Source organism: Mya arenaria, chromosome 9 (genome assembly GCF_026914265.1).
Source record: "Mya arenaria isolate MELC-2E11 chromosome 9, ASM2691426v1".
NCBI lineage: Eukaryota > Metazoa > Mollusca > Bivalvia > Myida > Myidae > Mya > Mya arenaria.
The window spans coordinates 62,578,446-62,606,232 of record NC_069130.1 but is presented as its reverse complement, the minus strand read 5'-3'; the positions used below and the strand labels follow the sequence as shown (position 1 = coordinate 62,606,232).

General features: G+C 34.3%; 1 protein-coding gene and 1 long non-coding RNA gene across 3 annotated transcripts; one reads left to right on the top strand and one right to left on the bottom strand.

Annotated features, from left to right (window-relative positions):
• On the bottom strand, nt 1-26,852 carry LOC128202676 (general transcription factor IIH subunit 2-like). Of its 2 annotated transcripts, XM_052903723.1 has the most exons (13): nt 26,733-26,852; nt 23,691-23,805; nt 23,141-23,227; nt 22,652-22,757; nt 20,723-20,828; nt 20,345-20,435; nt 19,949-20,036; nt 17,615-17,691; nt 16,933-17,018; nt 4,821-4,924; nt 4,293-4,401; nt 3,809-3,848; nt 1-3,270 (listed from the first exon to the last, which is right to left on the bottom strand). In XM_052903723.1, exons 1-13 carry the CDS (start codon nt 26,786-26,788, stop codon nt 3,139-3,141), a joined length of 1,197 nt encoding a protein of 398 aa, XP_052759683.1. In that variant the 5' UTR covers nt 26,789-26,852; the 3' UTR covers nt 1-3,138. The 2 variants fall into 2 exon arrangements, with proteins under 2 accessions (XP_052759683.1, XP_052759684.1); XM_052903724.1 differs by lacking the exon at nt 3,809-3,848 and having other exon boundaries at nt 3,134-3,270.
• On the top strand, nt 9,288-12,929 carry LOC128202679 (uncharacterized). The gene is made up of 6 exons (XR_008255787.1): nt 9,288-9,431; nt 10,139-10,260; nt 10,514-10,659; nt 10,901-10,995; nt 11,220-11,351; nt 11,524-12,929. It is a non-coding gene; the product is annotated as an uncharacterized LOC128202679 (long non-coding RNA).
• Nucleotides 26,853-27,787: the final 935 nt, after the last annotated feature.

The following is a 27,787-nucleotide window of genomic DNA, read 5'->3' as shown; positions in this document are numbered from 1 at the left end:
ACATTTTGCATTGTATCTGCAGGGATGACAATTTTCCTCGATGTAGCAGTTTTTCTCGTCTTTTTTTTGTACTCAAAGCTTGAACACTTTTTTTGCATTTGATCTGATTCATGAATAACTGAATATATGTATAGTGTGATGGTAATATTACTATTTTGTTTGGTTTCCTCTTTTTAAAATAATTTTTTGAATCTGATCTGTTTTCTTGACATTTTAAAATGTTCAAATAGGTTATTAAAACATAGCATGACCATAAATTGTTCTGTATATTATTGTCAATGACTTGTTTTCTTAATAAAATTTGTACTGTGTGCTTTCTAATATGTTTTTGTTACCATTTTCTTTTCTACTTAAAAAGCTCATTCAAATGATGCTCAAGTAATATATATTTGTTTGGAACTTTCACATATTCATGTTAAAGATGTGACCATTACCGTTGTCAACCTTGTTAAGAACAATCAAACGGACTAATGGCAGGTTCAATTTTCACTCTTAAGATATAGGCTGAATGCATAAACTGCATATAGACGATACCTGATCATATTTGTTAAGACAAAAAAATAACTCTGTAACAAAACCCACTTCAGCAAAAAACTTCCATGTAAAAGACAGAAACTGTTAATCGCAAAAATAAGTTAAAAGTTCATAAGTGGGAAAAATCTTTCAGTATTTAATATTCATTTGTTATATATCAGAAGTAAACTGTATTTGTAGTACAGAGGTATCCAAATTCTTCCTTCATACATCAGAAACAAACACTTTAGCAGAAAATATTATGGCATGTTCAATTACAAATGAAGATAAATAAAGCCATAAGTCTATTCAAGTATGACGCATTATGTAACAAATCTGTACAACAATTTTGGAAACTGTAGTAGTTTCGGAATGTGCCGTCATGGCAATATATAATTTACAATGTTATTTTGTGTAATAAATTCATCAACATGGTCTCTGTTGGATAAAAAATGCGGGCAAAGGAATATACGGTTTCTTTACCCAAAGGAGCTGACTGTGTCCGGTCACAGTGAAGCCAAGGCGAAAACATATGATCATGACATTATGTAACAAATGAATCCAAGAAGCTGCAGGAAGGTCAAACTTTGACCTCTGAATTAACTTTTTTACTTATTTCAGTTTGGATCTAAGGTAAACAGTTTCTACAAAACTTCAGTTGTGAGCATTATTGTCCCTTGGACGATAAACCTCTTTTGAAGAAAAAATGACAATTAATAGCAAAACTTAACAATAACTCTGTCCACTTCAATCCTTCAGCCACTAATGACAAGGTTTTGAAGCTGCTAAGAAGGAACCACTTGTTAACCATTCAACAGATCTCAATGCAACATGAAAAAACAACACCCATCGTTAACACATCAACCATTAAAGATAACTAAGGCTGTCCCTGGCAACTTACAGTTTTAAAGTTGATCATTTCTCCAAAAGAAAGGAAAGGAAAGCAAGAAGTATGACATGGAATTTTCATTCACAATGAATAAAGGCTTTTATATATAACCCTTTTTACAACAAAAAACAACAAAAAGGAAAGTTAAGGTGCTGTGGAGAAAACCATAACACTCAGTTGAAGTTCTTTCAGTCCAACAAGGGGACAACAATTATAAAAGCCAGAAAGACTATACTATAACTATTACTATAAAGGTGAACATTACCTCTGGCAACATGTGTACCAAGTTTCATTTGAGTACCGTAAATGACTGGGTATAAGATGATAGGGAGTATTAGACGCAGGCAAAATAATCCGTGAAAAAAAAAACTGAGGAAAAAACTTTTAATCAATGTTTTGTGTTAAAGGACGCATAGAAAAATGTAAAAATCGGCTGCCGATTTCGGCCACCATGTTTGTTGACAGTGACGAAAAAAATTGTTTTCGTGCAAATGGCGATGGTTATCTTTAAAACCATACAATGACAATGCAAAATATGTTTCATTTTTATTCGTTTCATGTTAGGATAGGCACCGAAAAGAGTGTGACAATTCGTTTCTGGATGGCACTGAAAAGTACCTTTTAAGACACTTTGTAAGATTTCTTTCTGACAGTATATCGTAAACGATAACCTGTCGAGAATGAAAAGTTAAGTAATGCAAAAACCTTATATTGGAAAAAAAAGTGTGTCTAATACCCAGTCATTTACGGTACCTTGATTTTTTTTAATTTATGCCCTATTTTTAAAGAGGATAAAAAACAATATCTACAAGAGCGACCCAAAGACCATGGCAACGAAAGTCTTGACCCTTTTTCAATGCAAAGCTAACACATTTGCTTACAAGATTTCTACCACTGGAATAAAATATTTTATAAGTGCTGTGGAAAAAATGCCCACGCTGGTCTGTGTTTTTCGGTCAGGGGTGTTCTGCAACTAGCAACATATGCACATGAGTCATTTGATTATCTTGGATGCATTTTTATTTACAGCCAAGGTTCGAGGTTCTGAATCAAAGCTGACGACCCAATGTCTATGATAAAACCTCCTCATATTTTCTTTGTAAATCAAACAAGCTTTAAACATGTATGGCTTAATGCAATAAATCAATTCTAGTACTAATGTTTATGCTTCACAGACCTTTTTTCATTTTCAGACAAAGGCAGATCACAACAGTTACCCATGCCATATAGAACATGGCAAACTAAATAATGATAATGTTAGTTACATGTATCTAAAAAACAACACTCATTACTCATACCCAGCAGCAACCTACTTACCAGTAGTTATGATGTCCATTTTTATGGGTGGCACAGGTTGATGAGATACCTTGGTAACAACAGTAAGATTTCAATATACAGGGTGTGTGATCTGATTGAACTCTTTACAAACCTGTTACAGATGTACATATATCCATATTCAGTGGACTTTGGCAACTTGAATAAAGTGGAGACTGCCATCCAAGTTTAAATATTACTTGAGGCACATAGTTCAACTGTAGACAGTGTCTGATCTTGATGGAGGCAAATAGAACAGTTCAACTGTAGACAGTGCCCGATCTTGATGGATGCACATGGAACAATTCAACTGTAGATTGTCAATTGCTGCCCAATGAAATTGTGCTGTTCAAATCTTGATTGAGCTTGTAACAGTCAAGTTAAGATGGCTTCTGCAGTCTAGGTATTGCGGGAGTTTGCATTCAAGTAAAGACAGCTTCTGCAGTCTGAGTGTTTCGGGAGCTTGCACAGCCAGGACAGGAATGGAGGGTGTCGTGGATGAAGATGTCACAGTCGATACAGAACAGGTTCTTACATTTCACACATCGATACACCTGAAGTAGACAATCAAATTTTCTAATTGGTTATAATTGTTGCACTGAAGGCATAATATAAACAACGTCATGTGGTTTAAAGTTCAAAATTGTTATAAACAAAACTTTAAATCAGAAGTCAATCTTCTATGGTGTATATTAATTACTTTCAATGAAATAAAGAAAACATTGTATTGAAAGAATTTGTGTTCTTATATGCTAGAGAAATAGAAATCAGCTAGGACATTTTACTTAGGCTTTAAAGGACAGGATGCTGAAATCATATTTGAAGTTTTAATCGAAGAAATATTTGACCCTCTTAAGCTTTTTATTCCATGAAGGTAAAAGGGTGCTCATCCTGGTCTCCCAGAGGACAGATGGGCGTTACCAAAAAAGACCAAAGTTTAGCACCCTTCCATTTAACTCGTTAGCTTAAACCCTACTTGCAGAAATGAATGTTTTCTCTTGCAAATTGACAAATAAAGTCCATGTAATTTGTTGTTTCAAGTTGTCAGTTCTGTGAATAAAGGAAAGACTATGAGGTTTAATAGGCACTTACAGACTGTTCCAAAATCTGGCCTTGACAAGCATAACAGTATCTGCAACAAAGTAAATATTTTTGTGATAAAAGTTAAGTTTATCTTGACACACTTGAGTTAAGATAATGTTAACATTTAAATACTTTACACAATCTTTTGGTTTTATATGCTGGCAGTGGTCAAAATAAGCACAAGCACTGCATTGGTCAAATGCTCTTCAGGCTTACTCAAAGCATGGACATCACAGAGTCTGGCTTGTTGGTAGATTTGGATGCTAAGCACTAGAGATAGAATTCGGGCTTGTTCATCTTAAACACAAATTTTGATGATTTTACCAGACAAAAGAAATAAAATATAAAATTCCTGACCATTCAAACAATATATTATTATTGAAATAAAATAGAATTGTGAATAATGAATTTCTCATCAATCTGAACTCCTTTTACCAACAGAACTACTTAATTCATCAAAATTAAACAAAAAAAAATGCTTAATAAAGCTTACATATTGAAGCCCGGGTCAAAATCTGTGACCGGGACCTCCTTTGATTGATCAAGTGGGAACAGGTGGTGGTAGGATCTTGCTAGATGAGGGGCCGACACGAGCGTCAAACCTGCGTGTCAGAAAAGATTTCATTAAATTCAAGGATTGTATCTCAAGGTCATGTTTCCCGATATGTAATTCTTAGTAAAAGTATCATTTATATCGAAACAAATGGTATGATTGGTCATATAAACAATTTGTTATGTATTATGTATGAAACAAATAAACACAGAAACATATTTTGCTAAATGCATTTAGTATTGTATGGTTTACAATAACCATTACCATTTTCATGAAAAATATCTTTTTGGTCACTGTAAACAAACATGGTGGCCAATGGAGGCATTGTTTCCTATAAACCATATTAAGGAGGTTTTTTGCCTGCGTCCTATCTACACTAGCTTCTTATAATAAGTGATTTACAGTATTTTGATTTTTAAAGAGTTCACAATTTGTGTTTCGAGCAGAAGGTAGTTATTGGATACATACCACAGGCCTTGCACTCGATGGGAAGCTCGCAGTACTTGCTCTTACATTGAGGACAGAAGTAGCCAGTCGTGCTGAACCCCTCCACAGTCTTACTGTCCAGGTGACTGCAATGAGCACAAGAAAAGTGGGAATGAGGCTTACAAGTCTGGGCTAGTTTCATTAAAGGATCTTAAGTCATAACAAGAGGCACATCAGTGCCTGTGCTCCACTGGCCAAAAGGTTCAAGCAAAGACCACCTAACGAACATTTTCGTCAAGTTTCATAGAAATACAATCATCAATTTTTGAGGAGAAGTTATTTAAAAAATTTTTTTACTTTAATAGCTCTGGCTGCCATGTTGTGCAGTGGACCGAAATGATTTGGGCAATTTGAGTAAAGGAGCACCAAACAAACATTTCTGTCAAGTTTTATCGAAAAAAGGTCATCGGTTTCGACGACAAGTCGTATAAAGTTTTTTTTATTTTTTAGCTCTGGCAGCCATGGTGTGCAGTGGACTGGAACCATTTAACAAATTTTGGTTAATGACCATCCAAGGAACATTTCTGTTAAGTTTCATCAAAATCTGATCATCGGTTTCTGAGAAGATGTTCTTTAAAGGTTTTTCTATTTTTTTGCCCTGGCAGCCATGTTGTGCAGTGGACTGGAACCATTTAACAAATTTTGGTTAATGACCATCCAAGGAACATTTCTGTTAAGTTTCATCAAAATCTGATCATCGGTTTCTGAGAAGATGTTCTTTAAAGGTTTTTCTATTTTTTTGCCCTGGCAGCCATGTTGTGCAGCGGACCGGAACCATTTGAGCAATTTTGGTTAAGGACCACCCAAGGAACAATTCTGTCAAGTTTCATCAAAATCTGCCTATCCGTTTCAGAGGAGATGTCGTTTAAAGATTTTGCTATTTTTAGCTGTGGCGGCCATATTGTGCAATGGACCGGAACCATTTGAGCAATTTTGGTAAAGGACCACCAAAGGAACATTCCTGTGAAGTTTTGTCAAAATCCGCTTATCAGTTTCAGAGGAGATGTCGTTTAAAGTAAAAGTTTACGCACGCACGCACGCACACACGCACTCACGACGGACAATCTGTGACGACATAAGCTCCATGGCCTTCGGCCAGTGGAGCTAAAAACAACATCTGAAAATCTGTAGGGTGTCACAGATTTCAACTACTTAGTTGTTTTCGTTTTCAACTTTGTTTTTCAATTTAATACTGGCATTCATTGTTCTCAAAAAATACCAGCTGCCAAAATTGTTCATTCAAATGGAAATGAGGCTAGTTCAAATTTGGAAATATAACTGAACTTAAAGTAAAATAAGTAATAGCTGGTAAATTTCTTTACTATTTGAGACTGTTCAAATGAATCTAATTATAGTTCTTACAGGCTATATAACCAAAATATGACACCAACAACGAGCAGGATCATTGTCGCAACGGCCCTTGGATCAGTTGATATGCTTCATTCAAGTGCATTATCATTCCAACTATGTATTTAACATTATATAGTTATAAGATATATAGTTTTCAAATAACGAAAACCATGTGCCATCAACATCCCATTGCGACCACCTTCGCTTGTCTGTATTTGGTGGGCTTTCCAGTCAAAAAGGGGGAATTACTCAACCCCTTATAAAAGCCCAAGTTATTTGCTTTGCTATACATGTGCATATTGTCCACTATGTTCTGTTTGCATACTTTCAATTAGTTCAAGAGAAATTGCCAATGTTAATATTTTAGCACAGCCCTGATAACGACAGTACAAAAGCTTCGATAATGCCAGGACTTCTTCCTTCCAAAACAAGAGGGCCAAGATGGCCCTATATCGCTCACCTCAGTAAAACTTTGTGCTATAGACTTGTTGATAATTAAAGGGCAATATCAGGGATTTGGCTTCTCTGATGTAGTATGCCCATTCACGCTCTCACCAAATTTTGTGATGATTGGACAAATGCTTAATAAGTTATTGATAGGACAAGAGCAATTTTAGGTAATTTCTATGATAAGAGCACAATAACTATCGGGTAACTTTAGCAATTTTGCTAATTATCAAACACGTTCATACACATTCAGACCAAATTTGATTATAATTGGACAAAGGGTTAAAAAGTAATTGATCGGACTACATACTGGATGGTGCCTGTCTGCCCTTCCATACAATAGGTGGAACTATAATACCCGTATGTCCAGTTTTTAAACACATGACAAATATGCATTTGTTTACAAAGATACAAAGGACAATAACTCTTACAATATTTTGGTTGGATTTTATATAACTCGTCACAAAAAATCACAATTTACTGTGAATAAGTTCATGAAGTTAGAAGTTGGTACCTTCAATGATTTAAAACAATAAATAAAAATAAAAAAACAGATGACCCATATTCGAACTTGACTTCAAAATGATCAACCTTTCAGACAAATTTCCAGGATATTTGGGCTGAAAATGTTACCTCTAGAGTTTTAACAAGGTTTTTCCATATTTGGGCTCTTTGACCTAGTTTTTGAACCCAGATGACCCATATTGGAACTTGAGCTAGAAATCATCGAAACAATCTTTCTGACAAATTTCCAGCATATTTGGGCTGAAAATGTTACCTCTAGGGTGTTAACAAGGTTTTTCCTTATTTGGGCTCTATGACCTAGTTTTTGACCCCAAATGACCCATATACAAACTCGTAATTACTGGGACAAACATACTGACCAAGTATGTGACAATTGAGGCAAAAATGTGACCCCTAGAGTGTTAACAAACCAAGTGTGGACGGACGACAGATGACGGAGACGAAATCATCCGATCCTAATAGCTCACCCTCAGCCTACGGCTAAGGTGAGCAGGGTTCGAATTTAACTTTGAGGAGCACTCGCAAAATTTTGCCAGTGCTTTCTGAGGCAACTCGCAAAATGAAAAATCAACTTGCAATTTTATTATTTGCTTTATTCCCTTTAGTATTGTCTAATTTAACCCTTTCCCGCATGATTGTGCCAAATTGCCCCTTTATCTATTCCCGCATGATTGTTCCAAATTGTCCCTTTATCGATTCCCGCATGATTGTTCCAAAATGTCCCTCTATCGATTCCCGCATGATTGTTCCAAAATGTGCCATACTTATTTACGGTCATTTATTAACATATCTGTTGCTTATTTTTTCGCAACAAATGCATTTATGTGTAATATAAACATCGATAATTATATAAATAATGAAAAAAGATGATGTTACTATTCAAGATTTTCGGAAAATCGCGACTTAAAGAGACAGAGGTCAAACACGCCTTAAAAGTTCACAGCGCATGCTTGACGCGTGCTTGTCTCGTTTTTTAATGGAAAATCCCCATACACGTCACTAGCTATTTAAAACTACCAATAATTAATATCATATAAATATATCCTTTTGATCACGCGCTAATGATGTCACCTATCATGGTTAAGAAATGTGTCAAAATGGCTGATTTACGATGTAGTAAACAAGAGTCTGGCTTGAATAAACACATGTCATTTGTCACTTCTGTTTCCAAAAATGGAATGTTAATCCGGTAATAAAAATGTCCCCTTACGTCTGTTAATCAAAGTTAGTATTTTGTTGTGAATACACGGATAATAATAAAATTATATGTGATATGACCCAGTTTGACAGCTGTTAAAACACGTGTTCTCTCGATCTCGATAAATACACAAGAATGTTGTCGTAATTATCCATGCATTTCGGACCGTGATTTATTGCCTTGTGTTGACAGATTTTAATTATATTATTACGGAATCAATAAATTTAATTTAAATAGCGATTCTGACTATTAAAAATTCGAGTTGTTCGGCTTGTTGAGGGCAATATCTAGTACGTTCCCAAAGTTTTTAAAACTGTGCCAGTAATAGACCCAGCCTTTTATTTTGATATTTACAATTATTTTATTCAATTCATTTCAAAACAACGGACATGCAAATTTTATTTATGAGAACAATGAATCTGAAATAACATTTGTAGTTTGCCCAATTAAATTGTGTTTATTTTTTAACAATGCATGATTTCTGTGATTTGAATATTTGTTTATTGTCAAAACCTTTTTAGATTAAACTATGATCACTAGATTCGAAATTTAATAACACTACAAATTCTATATTCATTATTTGAATTTCTAACATTATTTTAATGAAAAGAAATACTACAAAATATTTAAGTTGTTATGCATAGGTGTCAATGGAAATATAGTATATAATATGAAATCGATTGAAACATCTTCAATTTTTCACAGGAGTTGTGTTTCTCTATAAATATTCAACCAAATAATTTGTGACGCGTCATGAGACTTTTGGCCCGAAACCGATAGCCTCGATTTCGAGAAAAACGTGCGCAAAGTTGAAGCGTAAAAAAATAAGAAAATAATGAAGTTTTTATCGTAAAAACAACCATTAAACAATTTGTCACTCTAGATTGTTCAGTCAAATATATTCTTTAAAATGTAATCCTCATAGAAATAGTGTTTTTTAACCACTTTCTTTCGTATTGTTTATTACTTTTGGTGTTATCTCCCGTAGTTGTCATGAGCTATTTTTTAACCCAAATTTGAGGATGTAGGTCAAGCTGAACCAAAGGCATTTACATCAAATTAGGAATTTGTTGGTAAGTAGAATTATTTTCATTGTTTAAGCATATAATTTTACAAATGTGTATATCTTTAATGTAATGCAATATATTCTAAATTCGGTCAAATGGATGGAAATTGATCGCAGGAAAAGAAAGCGGAAGTGAAATTTGAAAGTCTGACATTGAAAATGTAAACAGATCAAAATCCAGCAGATATTCTCTTTTTGCATACTTATGATGACTGAAAAAGGACATAATCAATTTTTCATCATCTTACCGCGGCCAACTATCAATACAATTATTGATGGATTTTACGAATTAATTTTGAGTTGCAGTCTTTTTAGCTATGTTGATGAATTTAAAGTTGTAGATGAACCATTTTTTGCAATGTTGATTTATGTGCATAACATATCATCTCATGAGGTTCAGGTACATTGAAATAAATTTCTGTTATGATGAAGATGATCATGATGATTATGAAAATAATAGACTAATGCAGATGGGGGAAATGTTTATATAGAATTAGAGCACAATACTCTAAAAGCCAGGACCAATATTACTGACTGTAGCTGCAAGCTGCTTTTTGAGTATGCATGACATTCAGACTACCAGGAACTTTCTTTGGCATGCAATATTGTGTACATGTTGATCGGCCGGGGCATCACCCCAACTATAAACAGTTAAAGATTTGTATTTCTGTAAATACATATTTTTAGAACATTATGATCAAATGTGAATTTCAGGTCAAGCACCTGCTGTACATAGAACAACAATCCATTACAGCTTTGATTATGCCGAGCAGGTCTTCTACCCATACTAGGCACAGCAAGAGTGCCCTGCTTTGAAGTGTTCTGTAAATCATATGGTAAATTTTATTTATAAATTGAGTGGTTAATACAGTTTTGCCATTTGACTAATTTATTATAGAGGAAATGGAAAACCTTTATATTTTGTAAATTCACAGAAAAAACAGAGAAGCGCTCACATTTGCTCTGCGGCCGTCTTGTTTAAATATTTTATATCACCTTTATTCAAAGTTCTTACTTGAACATAAAATTAAAGTGTAAATAAATATATATATATACACATCTTTTCTATTTCAAAGTGTGTTTTTTCAGGTTCACAGATATCTCAGTGATAAGGGTTTAGCTGTTAGTGGCCATTGGTGCGGTACCTTATTTCCAACATCATCATATAGAGAAGACTCTGCATACCTGCACATTGACAACTGTGTTGGGTGGAATAAAAACAATGCAGTCATTGGGTATGATTGACATAAGCAGTGTTGAAGTACATCACTTATGCACTGCATATTGACACATGAGAACATTAGAATAACAAAACAATGTAACATTTATTATTTTTTCAATACAAGTAATCAGAAATCTCAAAATATTCATTAGTCTTATAAAAATAGTTGGGCTTAAATCTGTTCTCTTACTTCTCTAAATGTTATGGATTGAAGGCAATCAGTTCAATAAATTGTATGTTATTCTATGTTTAAGGGTCTGATGTATTCTGAAGGGAGAGAAACAGCATTTACTTAAATGGAAGCAGGTGACATAAAGTTCAGTCCTGTGTGAGATTTGGTCTGTGGAAGGTAAGTTGTAAAGATGTTGTTGTTTTTGTTTTGTTTTTAATTTTGTTGCTTTAAATGTTGATTTAAAGCCAAATTAAAGGATTTTGTGTATACAAATATTGACGTTTGGTGCTTTATTTAAACACTGAAGTTGGTTATAATACCTTATTATGTAAAAGAAAGCTTGTGTTAAAACAATAGGTATAATATCATAATATAAACAACATGTTTATTTATTTATTTAGACCAAATGGAGGCAGCACACATCCTTTGTGGATTGATGACCTTGGCAAACTGGTTATATTCTTTGACTGGTTGGAGTACACCAAGTGACCCCTGAAGTCCATTCCAAACTTGAGGAAATATCATCACTTCAGGTATAACAGAAGTATTATAGACTGCCTGTGTATGTATATCTATGAACATAAGTCAAAAACAATTTTAGATATTTTGTCCATTTTATTCAGATGTGAGTTTTGATGTTCAAGTTAATTTGCAAAATTTATTCCAAACACTAAGTAATGTACATATATGAACATTATTTTGCAGAACTTCAGCTGACAACCCAGTGAGTGAATTCATGAGAGAGCATGCCCAGGACAGTGAGATTGAAGTTAAAATTGACAAGCCCACAACAATGGCTTTTCCATGGAGAGTACCCTGAACGCATCCAACTAAAAGGACGTAATGCAAAAAGGCTCTGATCCCTTAAATAAGTGAAAAAAACAATAAACTGATATGTAATCTTTATAAACTAAATATAAGATTTGAGAATGAGCCTGTTACTGAGCTGATGAAAACGTGCATCAATTTTTTATTGACAATTATTTATTCAATAGAAACATGTTCATGTGAAATGAAGCTACCAGTGATTTTGAGTGAAAAACTGTGGTTTTAGCAAATGAGTGATAGAAGGGTGCTACACCCTGTCTTTTGTTGGTAGAGCCCCTCTGCCATATAATGGAGACCACTATATGATTATTATTAATACAAACTTAAAACAATCTGGCAGTTGAAGCCTATAAATGCTTGAATTGAAGACATTTATCATATTGTTTGTCAATATTAGTTACTTCACAGCCTGATAAAATGTACCTTAGCAACCTTTCAGTTTTTCTTCAATATCTTTATTTTTAAAACCTTCCTGAAACATTTTCAGCTTTAACTTTTACCTATGAATAAACACCGAAAATATAATTTGTCATGTACTATGTGACCAATTGCATACCTCTTGAGACTACATAATGACGTGTACATGCTAAGTAGTTAGTATGTTAAATAAATTGCTTTCATTTTTGTAAAATGTTAATGTTATGTTTATTAAATTAAAAGTATACATACCACCATTTCATGTTTTATGAGCAATGAATGACTATACAAAAAATCACATTTGAGGTAAATTGGTAAAGTTGGTGTGATTATAATCATGTTTGTGGCATGTTGCCATGGTAACCAGGATAAAAAACAAACCCTTAAATACCATTCGAATGAGATAAATTATAGTAAATTACAGGGGTAACATACTTTAACTTTTAGATATATACATTGGTTTGTATTAGGTGCAAGTTCCAACCTAATGTCAATTTATTGTGAAAATTTGCCAATAAACTACTGTACTTGACAGTTTTTTTTTATTCTGATTTTTTTTTGAATGTCAAATACATACACCATGTACAGTAAGGTTTGAGGATATCAATTAACAAATCAATTATTATTGAATGCTTCATATGGCATTTATTGTATATTTAAATGCAAATTTAACCCCAAAATGCCTTTTTCAATAATGGTTGCCATGGTTACCAATTAATTTTCATTTATTTTCTCAATAATAATTGAGAATGGTTTTGAAAATATATTGTTGTCGTTATAATGTGGGAATTGTGTATATTGTAGTTGTGAATATTTATTGCATCTGTGAATACAAATGTTTCAATAAATTCTTGAACTTTACCGAATTTCCAGCTGTTTCTTAACCAAGTGCCCTTCTAGTTTTTGTCATAATTTCGTTAAAAATAGGAATTTTTGAATTTTCTTTTCAGTATTTTTATCCTTAAGAATAGTACAGTCAGAAAGCACTCATATCTCATTTTCGCCCAAAAAGTGGTTTCGGGCCAAAAATCCCGTGACTGGTCACATTTAGACAACAGAATAAAAACTAGAAATGTGTCCATAGGACACGGATGCCCCCACTTCGATTTTTTGTCACAGAAAATAAGCCATAATGATTATTCAGGATAATCTGCACATATAGGATAAGTTGAGTTGAGTTGGGTTTTACGGCATCGCAAGACTGTATAGGTTATATGGCAGGCAAATAAAGGGCCGTAACTCCTAAATGACAAAAGCGATTTCCATGGCTATCGAACCTGATCAAGATATTATGGTCACAATCATGTATGTAAAGTTTGGTGAGGATTGGACACATACTTTTCAAGAATTAGATTGGAAACATATATTTTTGAAGTATTTTTGGCAAAAAAGGGCCGTAACTCCTAAATGACTAAAGCGATTTCCATGACTATCGAACTTGATCAAGATATTATGGTCACAAACATGTGTTTAAAGTTTGGTGAGGATTGGACAAACAGTTTTCAAGAATTAGATCGGAAACAATCTTCGGGACGTATTTTTCAAGTCTTTTTTTGCAAATAAAGGGCCGTAACTCCTAAATGACAAAAGCGATTTCCATGGCTAAGGAACTTGATCAAGATATTATGGTCACAAACATGTGTTTAAAGTTTGGTGAGGATTGGACAAACGGTTTTCAAGAATTAGATCGGAAACAATCTTCGGGACGTACGTACGTACAGACAGACAGACGTACGTACGGACAAGGGCAACCCTATATGCCGCCACTTTGTGGGGGCATAATTATACCACTGGATTGGAAATTCATTTACCTACAAACTTTATATTGAACTATAATTGATTAAACCAAAAGAAATACTAGAAAAATAAGATAGAAATGCATAGGGGGCAATTTTTCAATATTCTCCAATAATCTCCTATGCAGTAGGGGTACTTATAGGGGCTTATTATCTATTGGCTACTGGTTATCAATGTACTGATAAGCCATGCAGTGGCAGGCCTAATATGGCTGATTTGACATGAGGGAAAGGGTTAAGTAGAAATTTACACCTAAGACATATTATGAATATTAAAACGTATCAATCTTGAGTAACTCGACTACTAGAACTTGTTGATGGCTTATTCTTTTTGGGGGGTACGGAAAGACTCATCAGATGCTGGCCCCTTTTTGATTACAAAGCTGTCCAATAATTTGACATTGTTCATTTTGTATATTTACCCTCCCCATCCGGTAATATCCATTCGGCAAACACGGTGCAGATTTCATAAAGTAGATATAAGTATTAACAAGAGCCGTCGTAAGACAGCGCGCTCGACTAAGCTGCTTTGACTTAGAATACAATAACGTATAAAAATACCAAGTTTGGTCTCTTTATGTCAAACCTAACTAAAACTAGAAATGTGTCCATAGGACACGGATGCCCCCACTTCGATTTTTTGTCACAGAAAATAAGCCATAATGATTATTCAGGATAATCTGCACATATAGGATAAGTTGAGTTGAGTTGGGTTTTACGGCATCGCAAGACTGTATAGGTTATATGGCGCCATTCAGGCAGGAAAACACTTGTTGGATCCACATTGGACACATACTTTTCAAGAATTAGATTGGAAACATATATTTTTGAAGTATTTTTGGCAAAAAAGGGCCGTAACTCCTAAATGACTAAAGCGCTTTCCATGACTATCGAACTTGATCAAGATATTATGGTCACAAACATGTGTTTAAAGTTTGGTGAGGATTGGACAAACAGTTTTCAAGAATTAGATTGGAAACATATATTTTTGAAGTATTTTTGGCAAAAAAGGGCCGTAACTCCTAAATGACTAAAGCGATTTCCATGACTATCGAACTTGATCAAGATATTATGGTCACAAACATGTGTTTAAAGTTTGGTGAGGATTGGACAAACGGTTTTCAAGAATTAGATCGGAAACAATCTTCGGGACGTACGTACGTACAGACAGACAGACGTACGTACGGACAAGGGCAACCCTATATGCCGCCACTTTGTGGGGGCATAATTATTTGATACATAAGGTGACTTTGATGCTGCCCTCCCACCAGCCCGCCCAAACAATGACGCAAGTCATTCAAATAACTTGATTTTCCATTATGAAAATGTGGTTAAGAATATACAAATATGTCTTTCAAAGGAAATAAAAATAAAAATAAAAAAAGATTCAAGGGCCATAATTTGTATTTAGGCTTAAAACGGAGTTATGTTTCTGGTTGTAAGATGGTCGTAAATAATTTTGAATTTCATTAAGTGCATTTAATGAACAGTATAGAAGTGTTTTTTTTATTAAAATCCCAACTTGCCCTTAACTTTTACTTGCCTAAAACTTAACCTAAGTCAATCAGGGGCCATAACTTGTATTAAGGATATGGAGTTATGTAACCTCATTGGGTGATGGTCCTGAACAATTGTGTGAAGTATTAGGTCAATTGAATGAAGGGTATAGAAGTTATTAAACAATATCCCAACCTGCCCTAAAACTTTAACCTAAGTTCCATAGTCAATCAGGGGCCATAATTTGTATAAAAGTTAATATAGAGTTATCTAACCTCATTATGTGATGGCTATGAACATCTGTGTAAAGCATTAAGTCAATTGAAAGAAAGGTATTGGAGTTTTAAGTGAAAATCCCAACTTGCCCTAAAACTTTAACCTGCCCTAAAACTTTAACCTAAGCCAATCAGGGGCCATAACTTGTATTTAGGATAATATGGAGTTATGTTACCTCATTGTGGGATGGTCCTGAACAACAGTGTGAAGTATTAAGTCAATTGAACAAAGGATAAAGAAGTTATTAGTAAATATTCCAACTTGCCCTAAAACTTTAACCCAAGTTCCATAGTCAATCAGGGGCCATAATCTGTGTAAAGAATAATATGGAGTTATCTAACCTCATCATGTGATGGCCCTAAACAACTGTGTGAAGTATTAAGTCAATTGAATGTAGGGTATTGGACTTACAAGTGAAAATCCCAACTTGCCCTAAAACTTTAACCGGACGCCGACGCTGGGGCGAGTAGTATAGCCCATCTATTCTTCGAATAGTCGAGCTAAAAACAATAACATTATAAATTTAAAATAAATAAAAGCAATAGTAGCGAGGATGCTCTGGACCATGAAATATATCGATCAACAGTCTATTCACTTTGACAGTTGGGCGGAAATATGTTCAAAGGTTGATAGGGTTTACATATAGTGCATGAATGCGCTAAATTTAGCCAATGATTGAGCTAGGTAATTACGTCATTTGTATTCACTTTGTATTATGCACGCCTCACAGCATCCTGGAAATATTCAAGATAAAACTTGGCCTTTTTTGTATTTGTTCTATTTTTGAAAACTTACTAGAGCGTGACTCCGTACTGTCTTTTTTATACTGGTAGTGTAAATATGCCACTTGTAGGCTGTTTACACTCTACTACGCAGCTGAGTTAAGTTCATGATTATTCTACTTTCCTTTTAACATTTTGTGGTCTAGAAAAAGCCATTCGCAGAATTTTGCGAGCTTGAATAAAAGTCACTCGCAATTTGCAAATGTTGCTCGCATTTTGCGAGTATGCGAGTCTAAATTCGAACCCTGGTGAGCTAAAAAAAGACAAGGTATTCACAAGAATACTATGACAATTACAAACATTTACAAACAACCTGGTAGCTGCTGGTAAGCCTGTCAAATCTGATCCATGTTGATGATCATTAAACAATGACCCAGTACTTTACAAAAGTCTATGTACAGTACGTACCACATACAAAAAGCAGGCCTGTCTTTGTCTTGTAATGATGTTTCAGGAAAACCCATCCAATCTGATCCCATATGTATGACTAAATTACATACACAAATACATGTACATACCACATACACATGGCAGGCTTGTCCTTATCACTACCTAGCTGCTGATGGGGGAAGCCCATTCGGATCAGGGAAGACTCGGTGTTCATCTGAAAAAAAAAAAGACATTAGTGGTAACAAATATTATCAAGGGGCATAAAAGAGATTGTTCATCTTAAGAAAATCACTGTATAAAAGAATTAAATCATGCTACACTTTATAGAAAATGAACACAGAATTAATACGAATATTTTTTGTAATAGGTGTACTTTATTGTATCAAACTATTTAATTTGCAAACCTCGCAAAACATTTTAAACCTTTACCAGCAAAAACGCATTTCAAACCTTTATTGTTCTTCATAGAGAGTAAATTTTACAATTACTTAACAATGACCATTCAAATTTAACCAGCCTTGGCAGTGGTAAAAAAATTGCAAAAGCCTGCAAGCCCTGCACTGGTAAAATTCTTTTCGGGCTTGCTAAAATTCTGGATTTTATCAGGGCATTTTTAGTTTGATAACAAGCAATAATACAACAATTTGGGCTTGTTTTTGAATACAAAAGTCTAATTTCGATAACTGCCTTGGTAAGCAGATCTGGCAGGTTTTAGAAAGTGTGTTCTATGAACAGTAGTTTCAGAAACATGCCCATTTCAAATCAAACTTATTCACAGGGTAGCTATGGTAATGAAGTAACAAGACTTACCATGGCAGGGGGTGGACTGGTGTGCTGATTTAAAAGATCTTTAAAGTGGCTCTCATCCAATATCACAGTGTAACGACCTACATATAAACAAATTACATGTTAAAGGTTGACTTGGCATTGTTAAAGGTAAAAGGAAAAATTATTTTGCATCACATTTGGCAGATTTCACAAAAAAGGCAATTATTTGGCCCATTTGCTTTCATTTATTGTTATTGCATGTCAACGTCATATATACAGCAATTGCCTTTCCCAACCCAATAAGAACACCTAATAGAAGTGATTTGTATTAAAATAATGAAAATATTGTGTTAAATAAGGTAAAAAAATGTAAAAATATGCCGATATTTAGGACAAAAAAGACAGAAAATCTTCCCGGTACCAATATACCACTTTTTTGAGGATGCTTTTCAGTAACATCTGGTAAGTATTTTATTCTTGTCTGTTGAATAATGTTTGCAAGAAATGTTAATTAAAACAATAATATATCTAAAATAATTGCATTTCGTTCGTAATATACTTAAATTTTCGGTAATTGCGCATGGTGATAACGTTACGGTAATCTGTCCTCGAATTGTTGTGTAACATTAGCAGACATGATCCACTGCTAACTGTTTTAAGCCTAAACACACCTTTATTAAATCACTGAAAACAAAGACTACGTGTCGGATAAAAACAGTATTGCATGTAACAAGAAATTGGTCATTCCCGATCATAAAGTTTTTTAGGTCTAAAAATGTGTTAATGTTACTCAAAATCGATTCTGTCCCATTTTAGCATGACGATAGCACCTTTTCTATTCGTGAATAATTTACACCGACTGAGGGTTAACATCCGGGTAGCGATTACTTTTATATTTGACTGGTTCACAGTTGACATTGAAATGATAAAAATAGTGGTGAATACCGTTGATAAAAACTTAATCCAAGTTTGGCTCATTCTGTCCTTCGATGTAACGTTAACATTATGTCACGCTAGCATTAAGACAAGCGCTTAATAAAGCAAGAAAATCGTTGAAATTTGATGACTTTCCCAGAGTCAATTATTCAAACATAACAATGTCGTCTGTAAACTATCGTTTGTAAGTATTCATTCATTAGGTACGTAGTTTATATTGAATTCATACCGCTTTTGTGTTTGATATCGTTATTTATTGGACAGAATTAAGAATTTTTGTGATTATCAATTGACCGTGTTTATCAATCGTTTATATAGTTTGTTTTATACTGTATCAAGCTCAAACAGTCTGTGGTAGGTCTGTATTTTAATTTGTTGTGAAACATTCTGTCCAACTGCTAATGTGACATACTGCTAATGTTACTCATTCTGTTTTGTGGTAACACTAGCACATACTGCAATTAGCAATGTATAATATATATGTTTAATATCAAAGGTAATGATAATTGCACCATACTAGAGACATTTATATTACCACAACAAAACATTTATGTTCATAGCTTATCTGATCTGATATAAAAAGAAAACCTATGTTTGCAGAAAGCATTTTCTGTCTTGTTGTCCAATTAGGGTTTGTTTCAATAAATTTATTTGAGAAAAACGAAACAATCTTTATTTTTTGTCTGTACAATCTGTTTTATAGATAAATGAACCATTTAGTGCAAGACAAAATACTTCTTTGGATCAAAATATTAAAAAAAACAAGTTTTTACCGGCAATATTGTAACACTAGCACAAATGGTATGGTGATACAAAATTCTTTTTTTTATAAAAATGCATGAATAAATCATTGCAAATGTTCTAAAATATGATAGATAAGAAATTGCTGTAAAAGATTATGTTGAAATCACAAATCTGCAATAAACTTCAAAAATCAATATTCGCCGGGAACTTTTTGGTCACCAAAACGTGAAATCTGCCATTTATAAACTAGTAAAATGAGCTCTGAAGAGCTTTTAAAGCGCCATCCACATTTACAGTTTTAAAATCTGCTATGTGTTAGTGAGTATGAACCATTTGCCATTCCTGGTTGATAATCTGTACTTATCAACAACAAGGCTTCAGGTGGGGATCACACCCTGGGGGCGTATTCACTTATGCTTGAGTTTAAGTTTGAGATTAAAGACTCTTAAATGTCATAAATTATCTTAAATGCAGCTATTTTTTACAGAAAATATGCAGATAATTGTTAAACATTGTAAACAGCATATATTGACGGTTTTACCATTTTACTCTTCTAATGAAAATTGTACAATAAAACAAGGATTTTCTGTTTTGATTCAGAGACTGAAACATTAACCACTGGAACACTGACCACGTCAATTATGATCTCAATAAACATTGTCCAGAACCTACAGGTAGGGACTGCGTGTAACTCACCATTTGTGTCTGAACACAACTTCCTGCAGACCCGGACTTCGGCAGATAATCCAACCATAGAACAACGGATATTGCTTTCTCCCACCAACTATAATCACAGATTGAGTGAATGCATTTTTATTTATATTTGAATGGTAAGTCTCTACATAATATTGAATTTCTGTATGGTCATCAACACTGCCATCTAAGACTTGTCAATACAGCTTTTTAATGCACCTACAACCACATTCATCGGTCATCATTGAATAATCATCTTAGATTCAACTTAAAAGCCAAGAGATTGACCAGAGTACAAGAATTATACATCATTTTTTTTTACTTCATTTTGTAACTTTTGACAGAAATTCAAATGATACAAAAGCCCAAAATTGACAGTGAAAAGTTTGATGACCTGACCTTGATGGTTTCCAGTATGTCTCCTGGATCACACGTGGTCAGGCTACCAAATATACACACAACCTCTCGGCTAGCATGGCCAGGCATATGTCTTAAAACAAAGAAAGTACATGAACAATTTAGACAATTCAAAAAGAAAAAAATTGTTCCTAATTTTTGTCATTGTTTCACAAAATGAATGATTTCCTGCCTCATTAGAAAGGAGTTTATCACAGAAAAGCTTACAAAAAAACACCTTCAAAATAATTTACATGTAAGACAGAATTACAGACAATAAAGTTATCAGATAGGCAAGAATGTATCAAGGTAAACTGTAACGATTCTGTTTAATAACATTTAATCAAACAGCCAATACATTTGAGGGGAAAATATGCCTACCTTAGAGTCTGCATGGCGAGTTCAAGGGAATTCTGGAGTGAAGGTTCTCCCTGACAAGCCCGCTCTTTTAACTTCTGAACAGCATTGATGTGGCGCCGGGGGTTACCTGAGAACATTTCATTCACTTTTACCAAATATCTTAGTCCTGTATCATGTAGCAGTGTATGAAATTCGGCTTTGAAACCACTAGCCCATTCGGGCTACCAGATAGGAAATTTTACTAGCCCGAAACCAATTTCACTAGCCCAAACTTAAACACTTAAAAGTATCATTCGTTCGGAATATTTTTTGGAAGTTTAAATACGATTCCGCAACGATTCTGAATATCTAATCAAGCATGCTGATACAGTTTCAATAAATGCTCCACAATCTGAACATTGCGTCAATAATAAATTATAGTCATACATATATTAGTGTAGTCATCAAAAGTTCAGTAACTAATAAAGTTTTCAAAAAGGTAATACGAGAAAAATATTTCCTGAACATATCTTTTATTTAATGGAAAGAGTTATGCATGTACGATAAGTTCTGTTATCCAATGCATCCTTGTCAAATCCGATATGCACCAGCGATTGTGCAATGACATTTTTCTCTTTTCAACTTTCAGTTTCACTTTCAAGTTTCAGAAGTAACAACAAAAATATATCGATGTTTATATTGCCAATATTCCTATAATTGTTCTTTAAAAATTAATGGCAAAGCTATTTAAAGGTATAAAATAGAACTTTACTGTACTGTACACAGACAACGAGTTAACTGTATATCCGACAGTTCTCCTTTCACTTTGATTAAATTTGTCAGGAAGTAAGCGAGCACCTGTTTCCTCCGCATTTAAGACAACTTTTGTAGAATGATTATGTTCTGTTCGCATTAAAAACTTAAATATCTTTCTTTTATATTAGCTAATAAATAAAATATATTTAACACATTCCCTGATGGAAAGATGTCGAAAAACGACTGCGACCAGCGCAGGTCCAGACCAGCCGGCACATCCGTGCAGTCTGGTCAGGAACTCCCCTGTTCGCTTTATGTCAGGAAATCATTCTAGAATCTAATAGTGTACAGTGGAGATCCTGATCAGACGGCATGGATGTGCCCGCTGGTCTGAATCTACACTGGTCGCAGAGGCCAATAAATGCGTATCTATGAAGGAATGGGTTAAATGAAATAAATAAAATATCAATGTTGATATTGCTATTTTAGCATTGTCAATTTTCATAGCCATCGTTGTTGTGGAAAACTGCCGACTTTATCGGTTAATTTACATAATGGGCGGAGTTAATGACGTCATAGAGTTTGACTGCTGCTAATAGACACAGTTAATTACTTGTCACTTCGGGCGTTAATGAATTTTGGCATGTGTTTATATTTATTGATTAAATAAACAAACATTGAGCACATGGCTTGAGCCTTGAATGTAAATTTCGGCGACCGACTTCGCCGTTGTCAAGGCGACTTAATCGCTCCAGTCGCCTTGAAGGACGCATTCTTGAATAATAAGGCTTTGCTTATAAAAAACATGATGCGTAACGCGTTTAATTGGCAGGTTTTTTTAAATAACCTAAGGAAAAAACGGTAGCCCGGTCGGCTGTGGAAAATCGGTAGCCCCAGCTGAAATTTGGTAGCCTCGGGCTATCGGGCTACCGTGAATTTCGAACACTGATGTCGGTATGTTTAAGGCCACACAAATTTGATACCTCTTTCATCAGATTTTGGTTAAAAATAACTAGGGCGAACAAGGTAACAGGTTTTAACACATTTACCTTAAGAACAGGAGGAAGCGACACAAAACTATTAAACTGTTCAACAATGTTTACAATGCACTTAAACTTTTTAGAAAAACTTTATGACGTATAGCTGAAGAAAATTGTCTGAGTAATGACTCGCTCATCTAGCAGGACTTATAAGGTATGTGTGATATAGACTGACCTCCTAACTCGGTGATTTTCTCCGCCCTCTTGTTCTTGGTTACAATTATCCCCAGTTGACTGATAGGGTTCTGGTCGAAATACTCCTCTATAAAATGCTCCAATAACTGAAGACAAGAAGGGATGAAATGCATCAAAACCTACAAAAATGAATGCCACAAATCGCTTTCATACAAAAATATAATCTTTGTTCCTCTTTTTACTATATAAGAGAGTTGACAATGTCCTATACAAAACATTTCTGCTCTGAAATTCAACCACAGTAGCTTGAACCAGTAATGGCTTGTGGAATATTTCTCATGCCAAGCACTAGTTAAACATTCAGGCTTGTTCATTGAAACCTCTCATTTGATGAGTGTTCAACAGGTCTTAACCGATTGTCAGTTTGCATGAGCGACTCATTGCTAATATTGCTGGTTTGTTTTGCTATAGAGTCAGAGTCTTAAGCCCAGTCCATATAATTCTGTTATTCCTAGACTACACTAACTACCTTTAAGGAGCAGACTAGTCTTGATGGCTTAAGGTCTTGATCATCCATAGCTGAAGACATGTCGATGATAATAAACATGTGACGCATCTGAAAAATAAAAGCAGAAGATAAATCACACAATTTTTTATAAAACAAAGGGTCAGCAAGAGTCAAACAAAAGTACTGCGGAGCCAATGCCAATATTTTTATCTTGTTTTAGGTTGTACAAGCAGGGATGTCAATGCTTGGTAACAAAATCCACTCAAAATGGAGACACTCAAATTAACCTTACACATCCTTTTATCAATTTTGAACATTTCGGACTAGCTACAACACAAAATGATTTTATTTTTCAGAAAAACAGCTGATTTCAACTGATCCAAGGTTTCATTTCAGGCCATGGTTAATTTAACCAACACTGACACAAAGTCTATTCCATTATCTCGACTTCATTATTCCAAATTCCAAAAACAAAAAAAGCATATAAAAAGTATTACTTTATTTCCCTTTTCGTCTAAAACATTCAAGCAAGTCAAGGAGATCATGATGTGTTTTAACACATAATACAAACCATTCCCAGTCGGACATTGGTGATCTTCTCCAACTGTTTTCTCCGCTTCGCCTTGTGAACGAGCTCATCAATGCTAGCCTGAAGGGAGCCCTCTGCATCTTCTTGCAGCACTTCCCTGACAAAAAAACAACTTATAATTAGACACAAAAATAACAAGTTAATGAAATACAGAAGCTTGAACAACTGCCTGTTCTGAGAATGCAGTAGGCCATGATCATTAACCTGCTGGTCTTCGAGCAACGATAGAACAATGTCCAGGAAAGTTTGCAGCAAACCAGTCACATCTCTGTTATCTAACAATGCCTAAATAATATTTACTTGTATGTTCTTAAGTTCAAAGTCAAACACAGCTTCACCCAATCGCAATGCTACTAAAAATGACAAGATATGTTCACAAGTTGTCCGTACGCAAAAAAGGCAACATTTGAGAACCTGTGTTATATAATATTACCGCATCAAAGTGGTTCCCGCCAAGACTTAACAAAGGACAGTATTCGCGTCACGTGCTATATTTATATGTTGATGGTTTATACACTCTTTGTCTTCATCCTTATGAGCACATTGAACACTTATAATTGGAATTTGATATTTTGTTAAATAAAGATAAATAAGATTTAGAACAATTTGAACAATTGTGTTGAATGGATACTAACTATTAATTTATTGGGCTAGGTGTTCGAATGTATTTGCACCCAAAGCCAATTGGGTACAAAAGAACACCATTTGTGACGAAGAAACAATGTAATGATGATATTTATTGGGTGATATTTTTCAGTGCCTCCTTATATCTTTGATAATGGTGATGATAATGTGATAATTGATGATGATGATGATTGAATGATGACTGATGATAATGAGGATGATTATAACTTTACTGTAAGAATAACATTTATCATTTATCCTCTGAAATTAATGTAATCTTCCATTAAACATCATACATCAGACAAATTAGGTATCACACTTGTTATGGACACAGGTGACGTTGCCCTGCATAATACATAGAAAAGCAAGAATAACTGTGGGTGCGCGTTTGAGGATTAAAAATCATGGAAGCATGGGTACAAATATATTCGATTAAAATCAACATTGATACAAAATGTCTGTTAGCAACAATAATTTCGTGACCCTGAATATATTCATGTGAAAAGCAGACAATGGGAATGTCCGTCGGACAGTCGGACATGTCCGGTATATTTTCATTTTGACCGACGAAACTTTTGTTTTGGTCGGTCATAATGTCCGGTGAAAAATTACAGTCAACACTGTTTAATTTTTGGAAAATTTACTTTGTTTCTAAATAAATGTTTAGAGTTATTTTTAACTATTATCATGATTATTCAGCGTGTTAATCCGTGTATTATAATTATTTATCAAGAATTTCCCAATTTTGCCAAAATCGACGCGAAAATTCCATATTCCCAAAATACCGAAAAAAACAACCTGGATGTGTCCAAGATTTACAGATATCAGGATAGTTGATAAACAATCGAGTGTTTTATGATATCTGAACATATATATTTTTTTTTGCATAATGACATAAATTTATCTGTATTTAATAGTAGTCAATAACATTTTCATATAAATTTGATTTTATAACAGAGTTAATTTCAAAATTGTGGCCCCCAGAATTCTCTCCGCAAGGACTGTTTGTTAATTTTTGCTGGGATGGTGGACATCTCAAGTCTGCCATACTAAAAAAAATCTTCAAACGACTCGTTGACGGCCATTTAGGTGGACTAGGTTAGGCCCATTCCCTGCTATATTTCGCGCAAAGACAAAAACAAACGCATTCACCAAGCACTGCTGGCAGTGAATTACGGACACTACGGACCATGGACATTACGGACCAGACACTACGGACCAGATTTAGGGACATTACGCACCAGATTTAGGGACATTACGGACCAGATTTAGAAATTTACGGACCAGATTTAGAAACTTACGGACCATGATTTAAACACATTTTTTTAAATTATTCTCTCATTAGTTTTTAATTTGTTAATAAATACTTGAATATGAGTGCTCAGTATGACGTTATATCTTCCATAAAACTGTGAAAAATCGCGTGAAATTCGAATAGATCGGCAGTTAAATCAGTTAAAAGCAACAGAAGATATATGTTCCAAAACAGTTTATTTACCAAAATAAATCGAGCACATATAAGAACATATCAGTGTTTACATATAAACAATAAACGATGTGTGTTTGTTGCAATTCTTGCAAACTGATTTTTCAAACTGGCAATTTCTGTTGCCTTAATTAGTTATAATTGTACCCGTAATTATCGGCGGTATATTACAAAAGAAACAAACATTACACTGACAACCTTTAATTGGCAATCATAAAAGTGTGAAAACCCATTGTAACGGCGCACTTTCAATTAAATCAGATGAAACGGAAAACAAACAAATATGACTATTCAAATTTTATTTCAGAAAGCAATCGATCACATATGAAAACATTAATATTCACATTTACAATTATAAGATAAACACATATTACGTTCATTATTATTCATTATTATTCGAATTATCATTATACTTTATTAAACATACATTGATGTTTAACATTGGAATTTCATGGGATTTTTCAGTTACATTAAAGATAATTGTCATACTGAGCACTAATATTCAAGTATTTATTAACAAATTTCAGACCAATGAGTGAATAATTAAAAAAAATGTTTAAAAACAATATAAATCATGGTCCGTAAATTTCTAAATCTGGTCCGTAATGTCCCTAAATCTGGTCCTAATGTCCCTAAATCTGGTCCGTAGTGTCTGGTCCGTAATGTCCATGGTCCGTAGTGTCCGTGACCCCTGGCAGTGCTGGGCCACCTGTAAAAACACGGACCATTTCCGCAGCTATCCCCCGGACCTGGGGGTGGGGCGATGTTACAATTGACTGGTGCATAACTGTGATAAATAACGGGTAACCCCCTCCCCATCCCCTTCGAGGACTATAGAAATTATCTCTCCTGATCTAGAGTCTATTTTAACTGCATAAAAAGCTCTTTCACGATAATGAGTTTTTACAACATACCAGGTCTTTTCATATTCAGTCTCCCAGCGATATCCTTGGTCATCTTCTTCCGTCATTTTTGCAAAGTGTTGTTCATTGAAGCCACAGCATGCAAATTTTGCGCTAACTACGATTGAACGGTTTTCTAATGAACTTGTTAGACAAATCGTCCATATCGAATTCCGTCCATATCAATCAGTGACTGAGTGACTGGGTGATCTCCCAGCTAGACCAAGACGTATATTTTTGACATCGTACTTTTTGCCTTAATACAAATAGAGGAAATGTGCACCCTAACCTTAGTCATATGATATACGTTTCCTAATAGAATGAAGGTTACATGACCGACAGCCACCGCAAAAAGTCTAAAGTATTTATTAAACAAACAAATATTCCTATACATACAAACAATATACAGTATAGAAAGAACCCGAATGTATTGGAAATACCAGTACATGATAAACGGGCACACAATACAATTTAAACAATCTTTGAAACTCATCAGTAGGTTTAAAAAATTGAGCTATAAAGTAATGCGTACTGAAACAGCTCATAAACGATACTGAGAACGGACAAATAATGATCATGAAGAGTATTGTTCTTTAGATTCCAATAAGTACAAATACATTTGATCTGGTACATATACAGTACACAGTGTACGACTTATAACAAAGTTAATACGCATGTCTTCTTCAAACATTCATACAACAGGTGCAATGGACTTCCAAAACAGTGACCAGTATATTTGTAAAAACAACTAAAAAACGTATTTTAAAAAAATCAGGTTTGTGTTTAAGATGACAATTAGTTTCCATGTACGTCAATAAAAAGGTATGTATTCAGAGCTCTTTTAAAACAAGCAAACGTGTCACAGTCCCTTATTCCCCATGGAGCGTTCATAAGAGACTTCGTTGCTTCACTTGTATGGTCACCTATCTATTGACCATAGTAAGATCGACATCGAGTTCAATTGTTTCTCCATGTTCATCCTCGAATCCAATTTGCACAGAGATATCAAAAAACGAAAATAGCATGGTATATTGATGTAAAAAGAATTATTTCTGTATTGTCGTAAT

Bases quoted from the DNA above. Each gene is read 5' to 3' on its own strand.
- LOC128202676 (XM_052903723.1), bottom strand. From the start codon at position 26,788: ATGACGGAAGAAGATGACCAAGGATATCGCTGGGAGACTGAATATGAA. The intron at 22,758-23,140 runs GTAGTTAGTGTA...TCTTGTCTTCAG, and splicing joins GACTAGTCTGCTCCTTAAAG to TTATTGGAGCATTTTATAGA. The intron at 17,692-19,948 runs GTGAGTTACACG...GTTTATATGTAG, and splicing joins GTTGTGTTCAGACACAAATG to GTCGTTACACTGTGATATTG.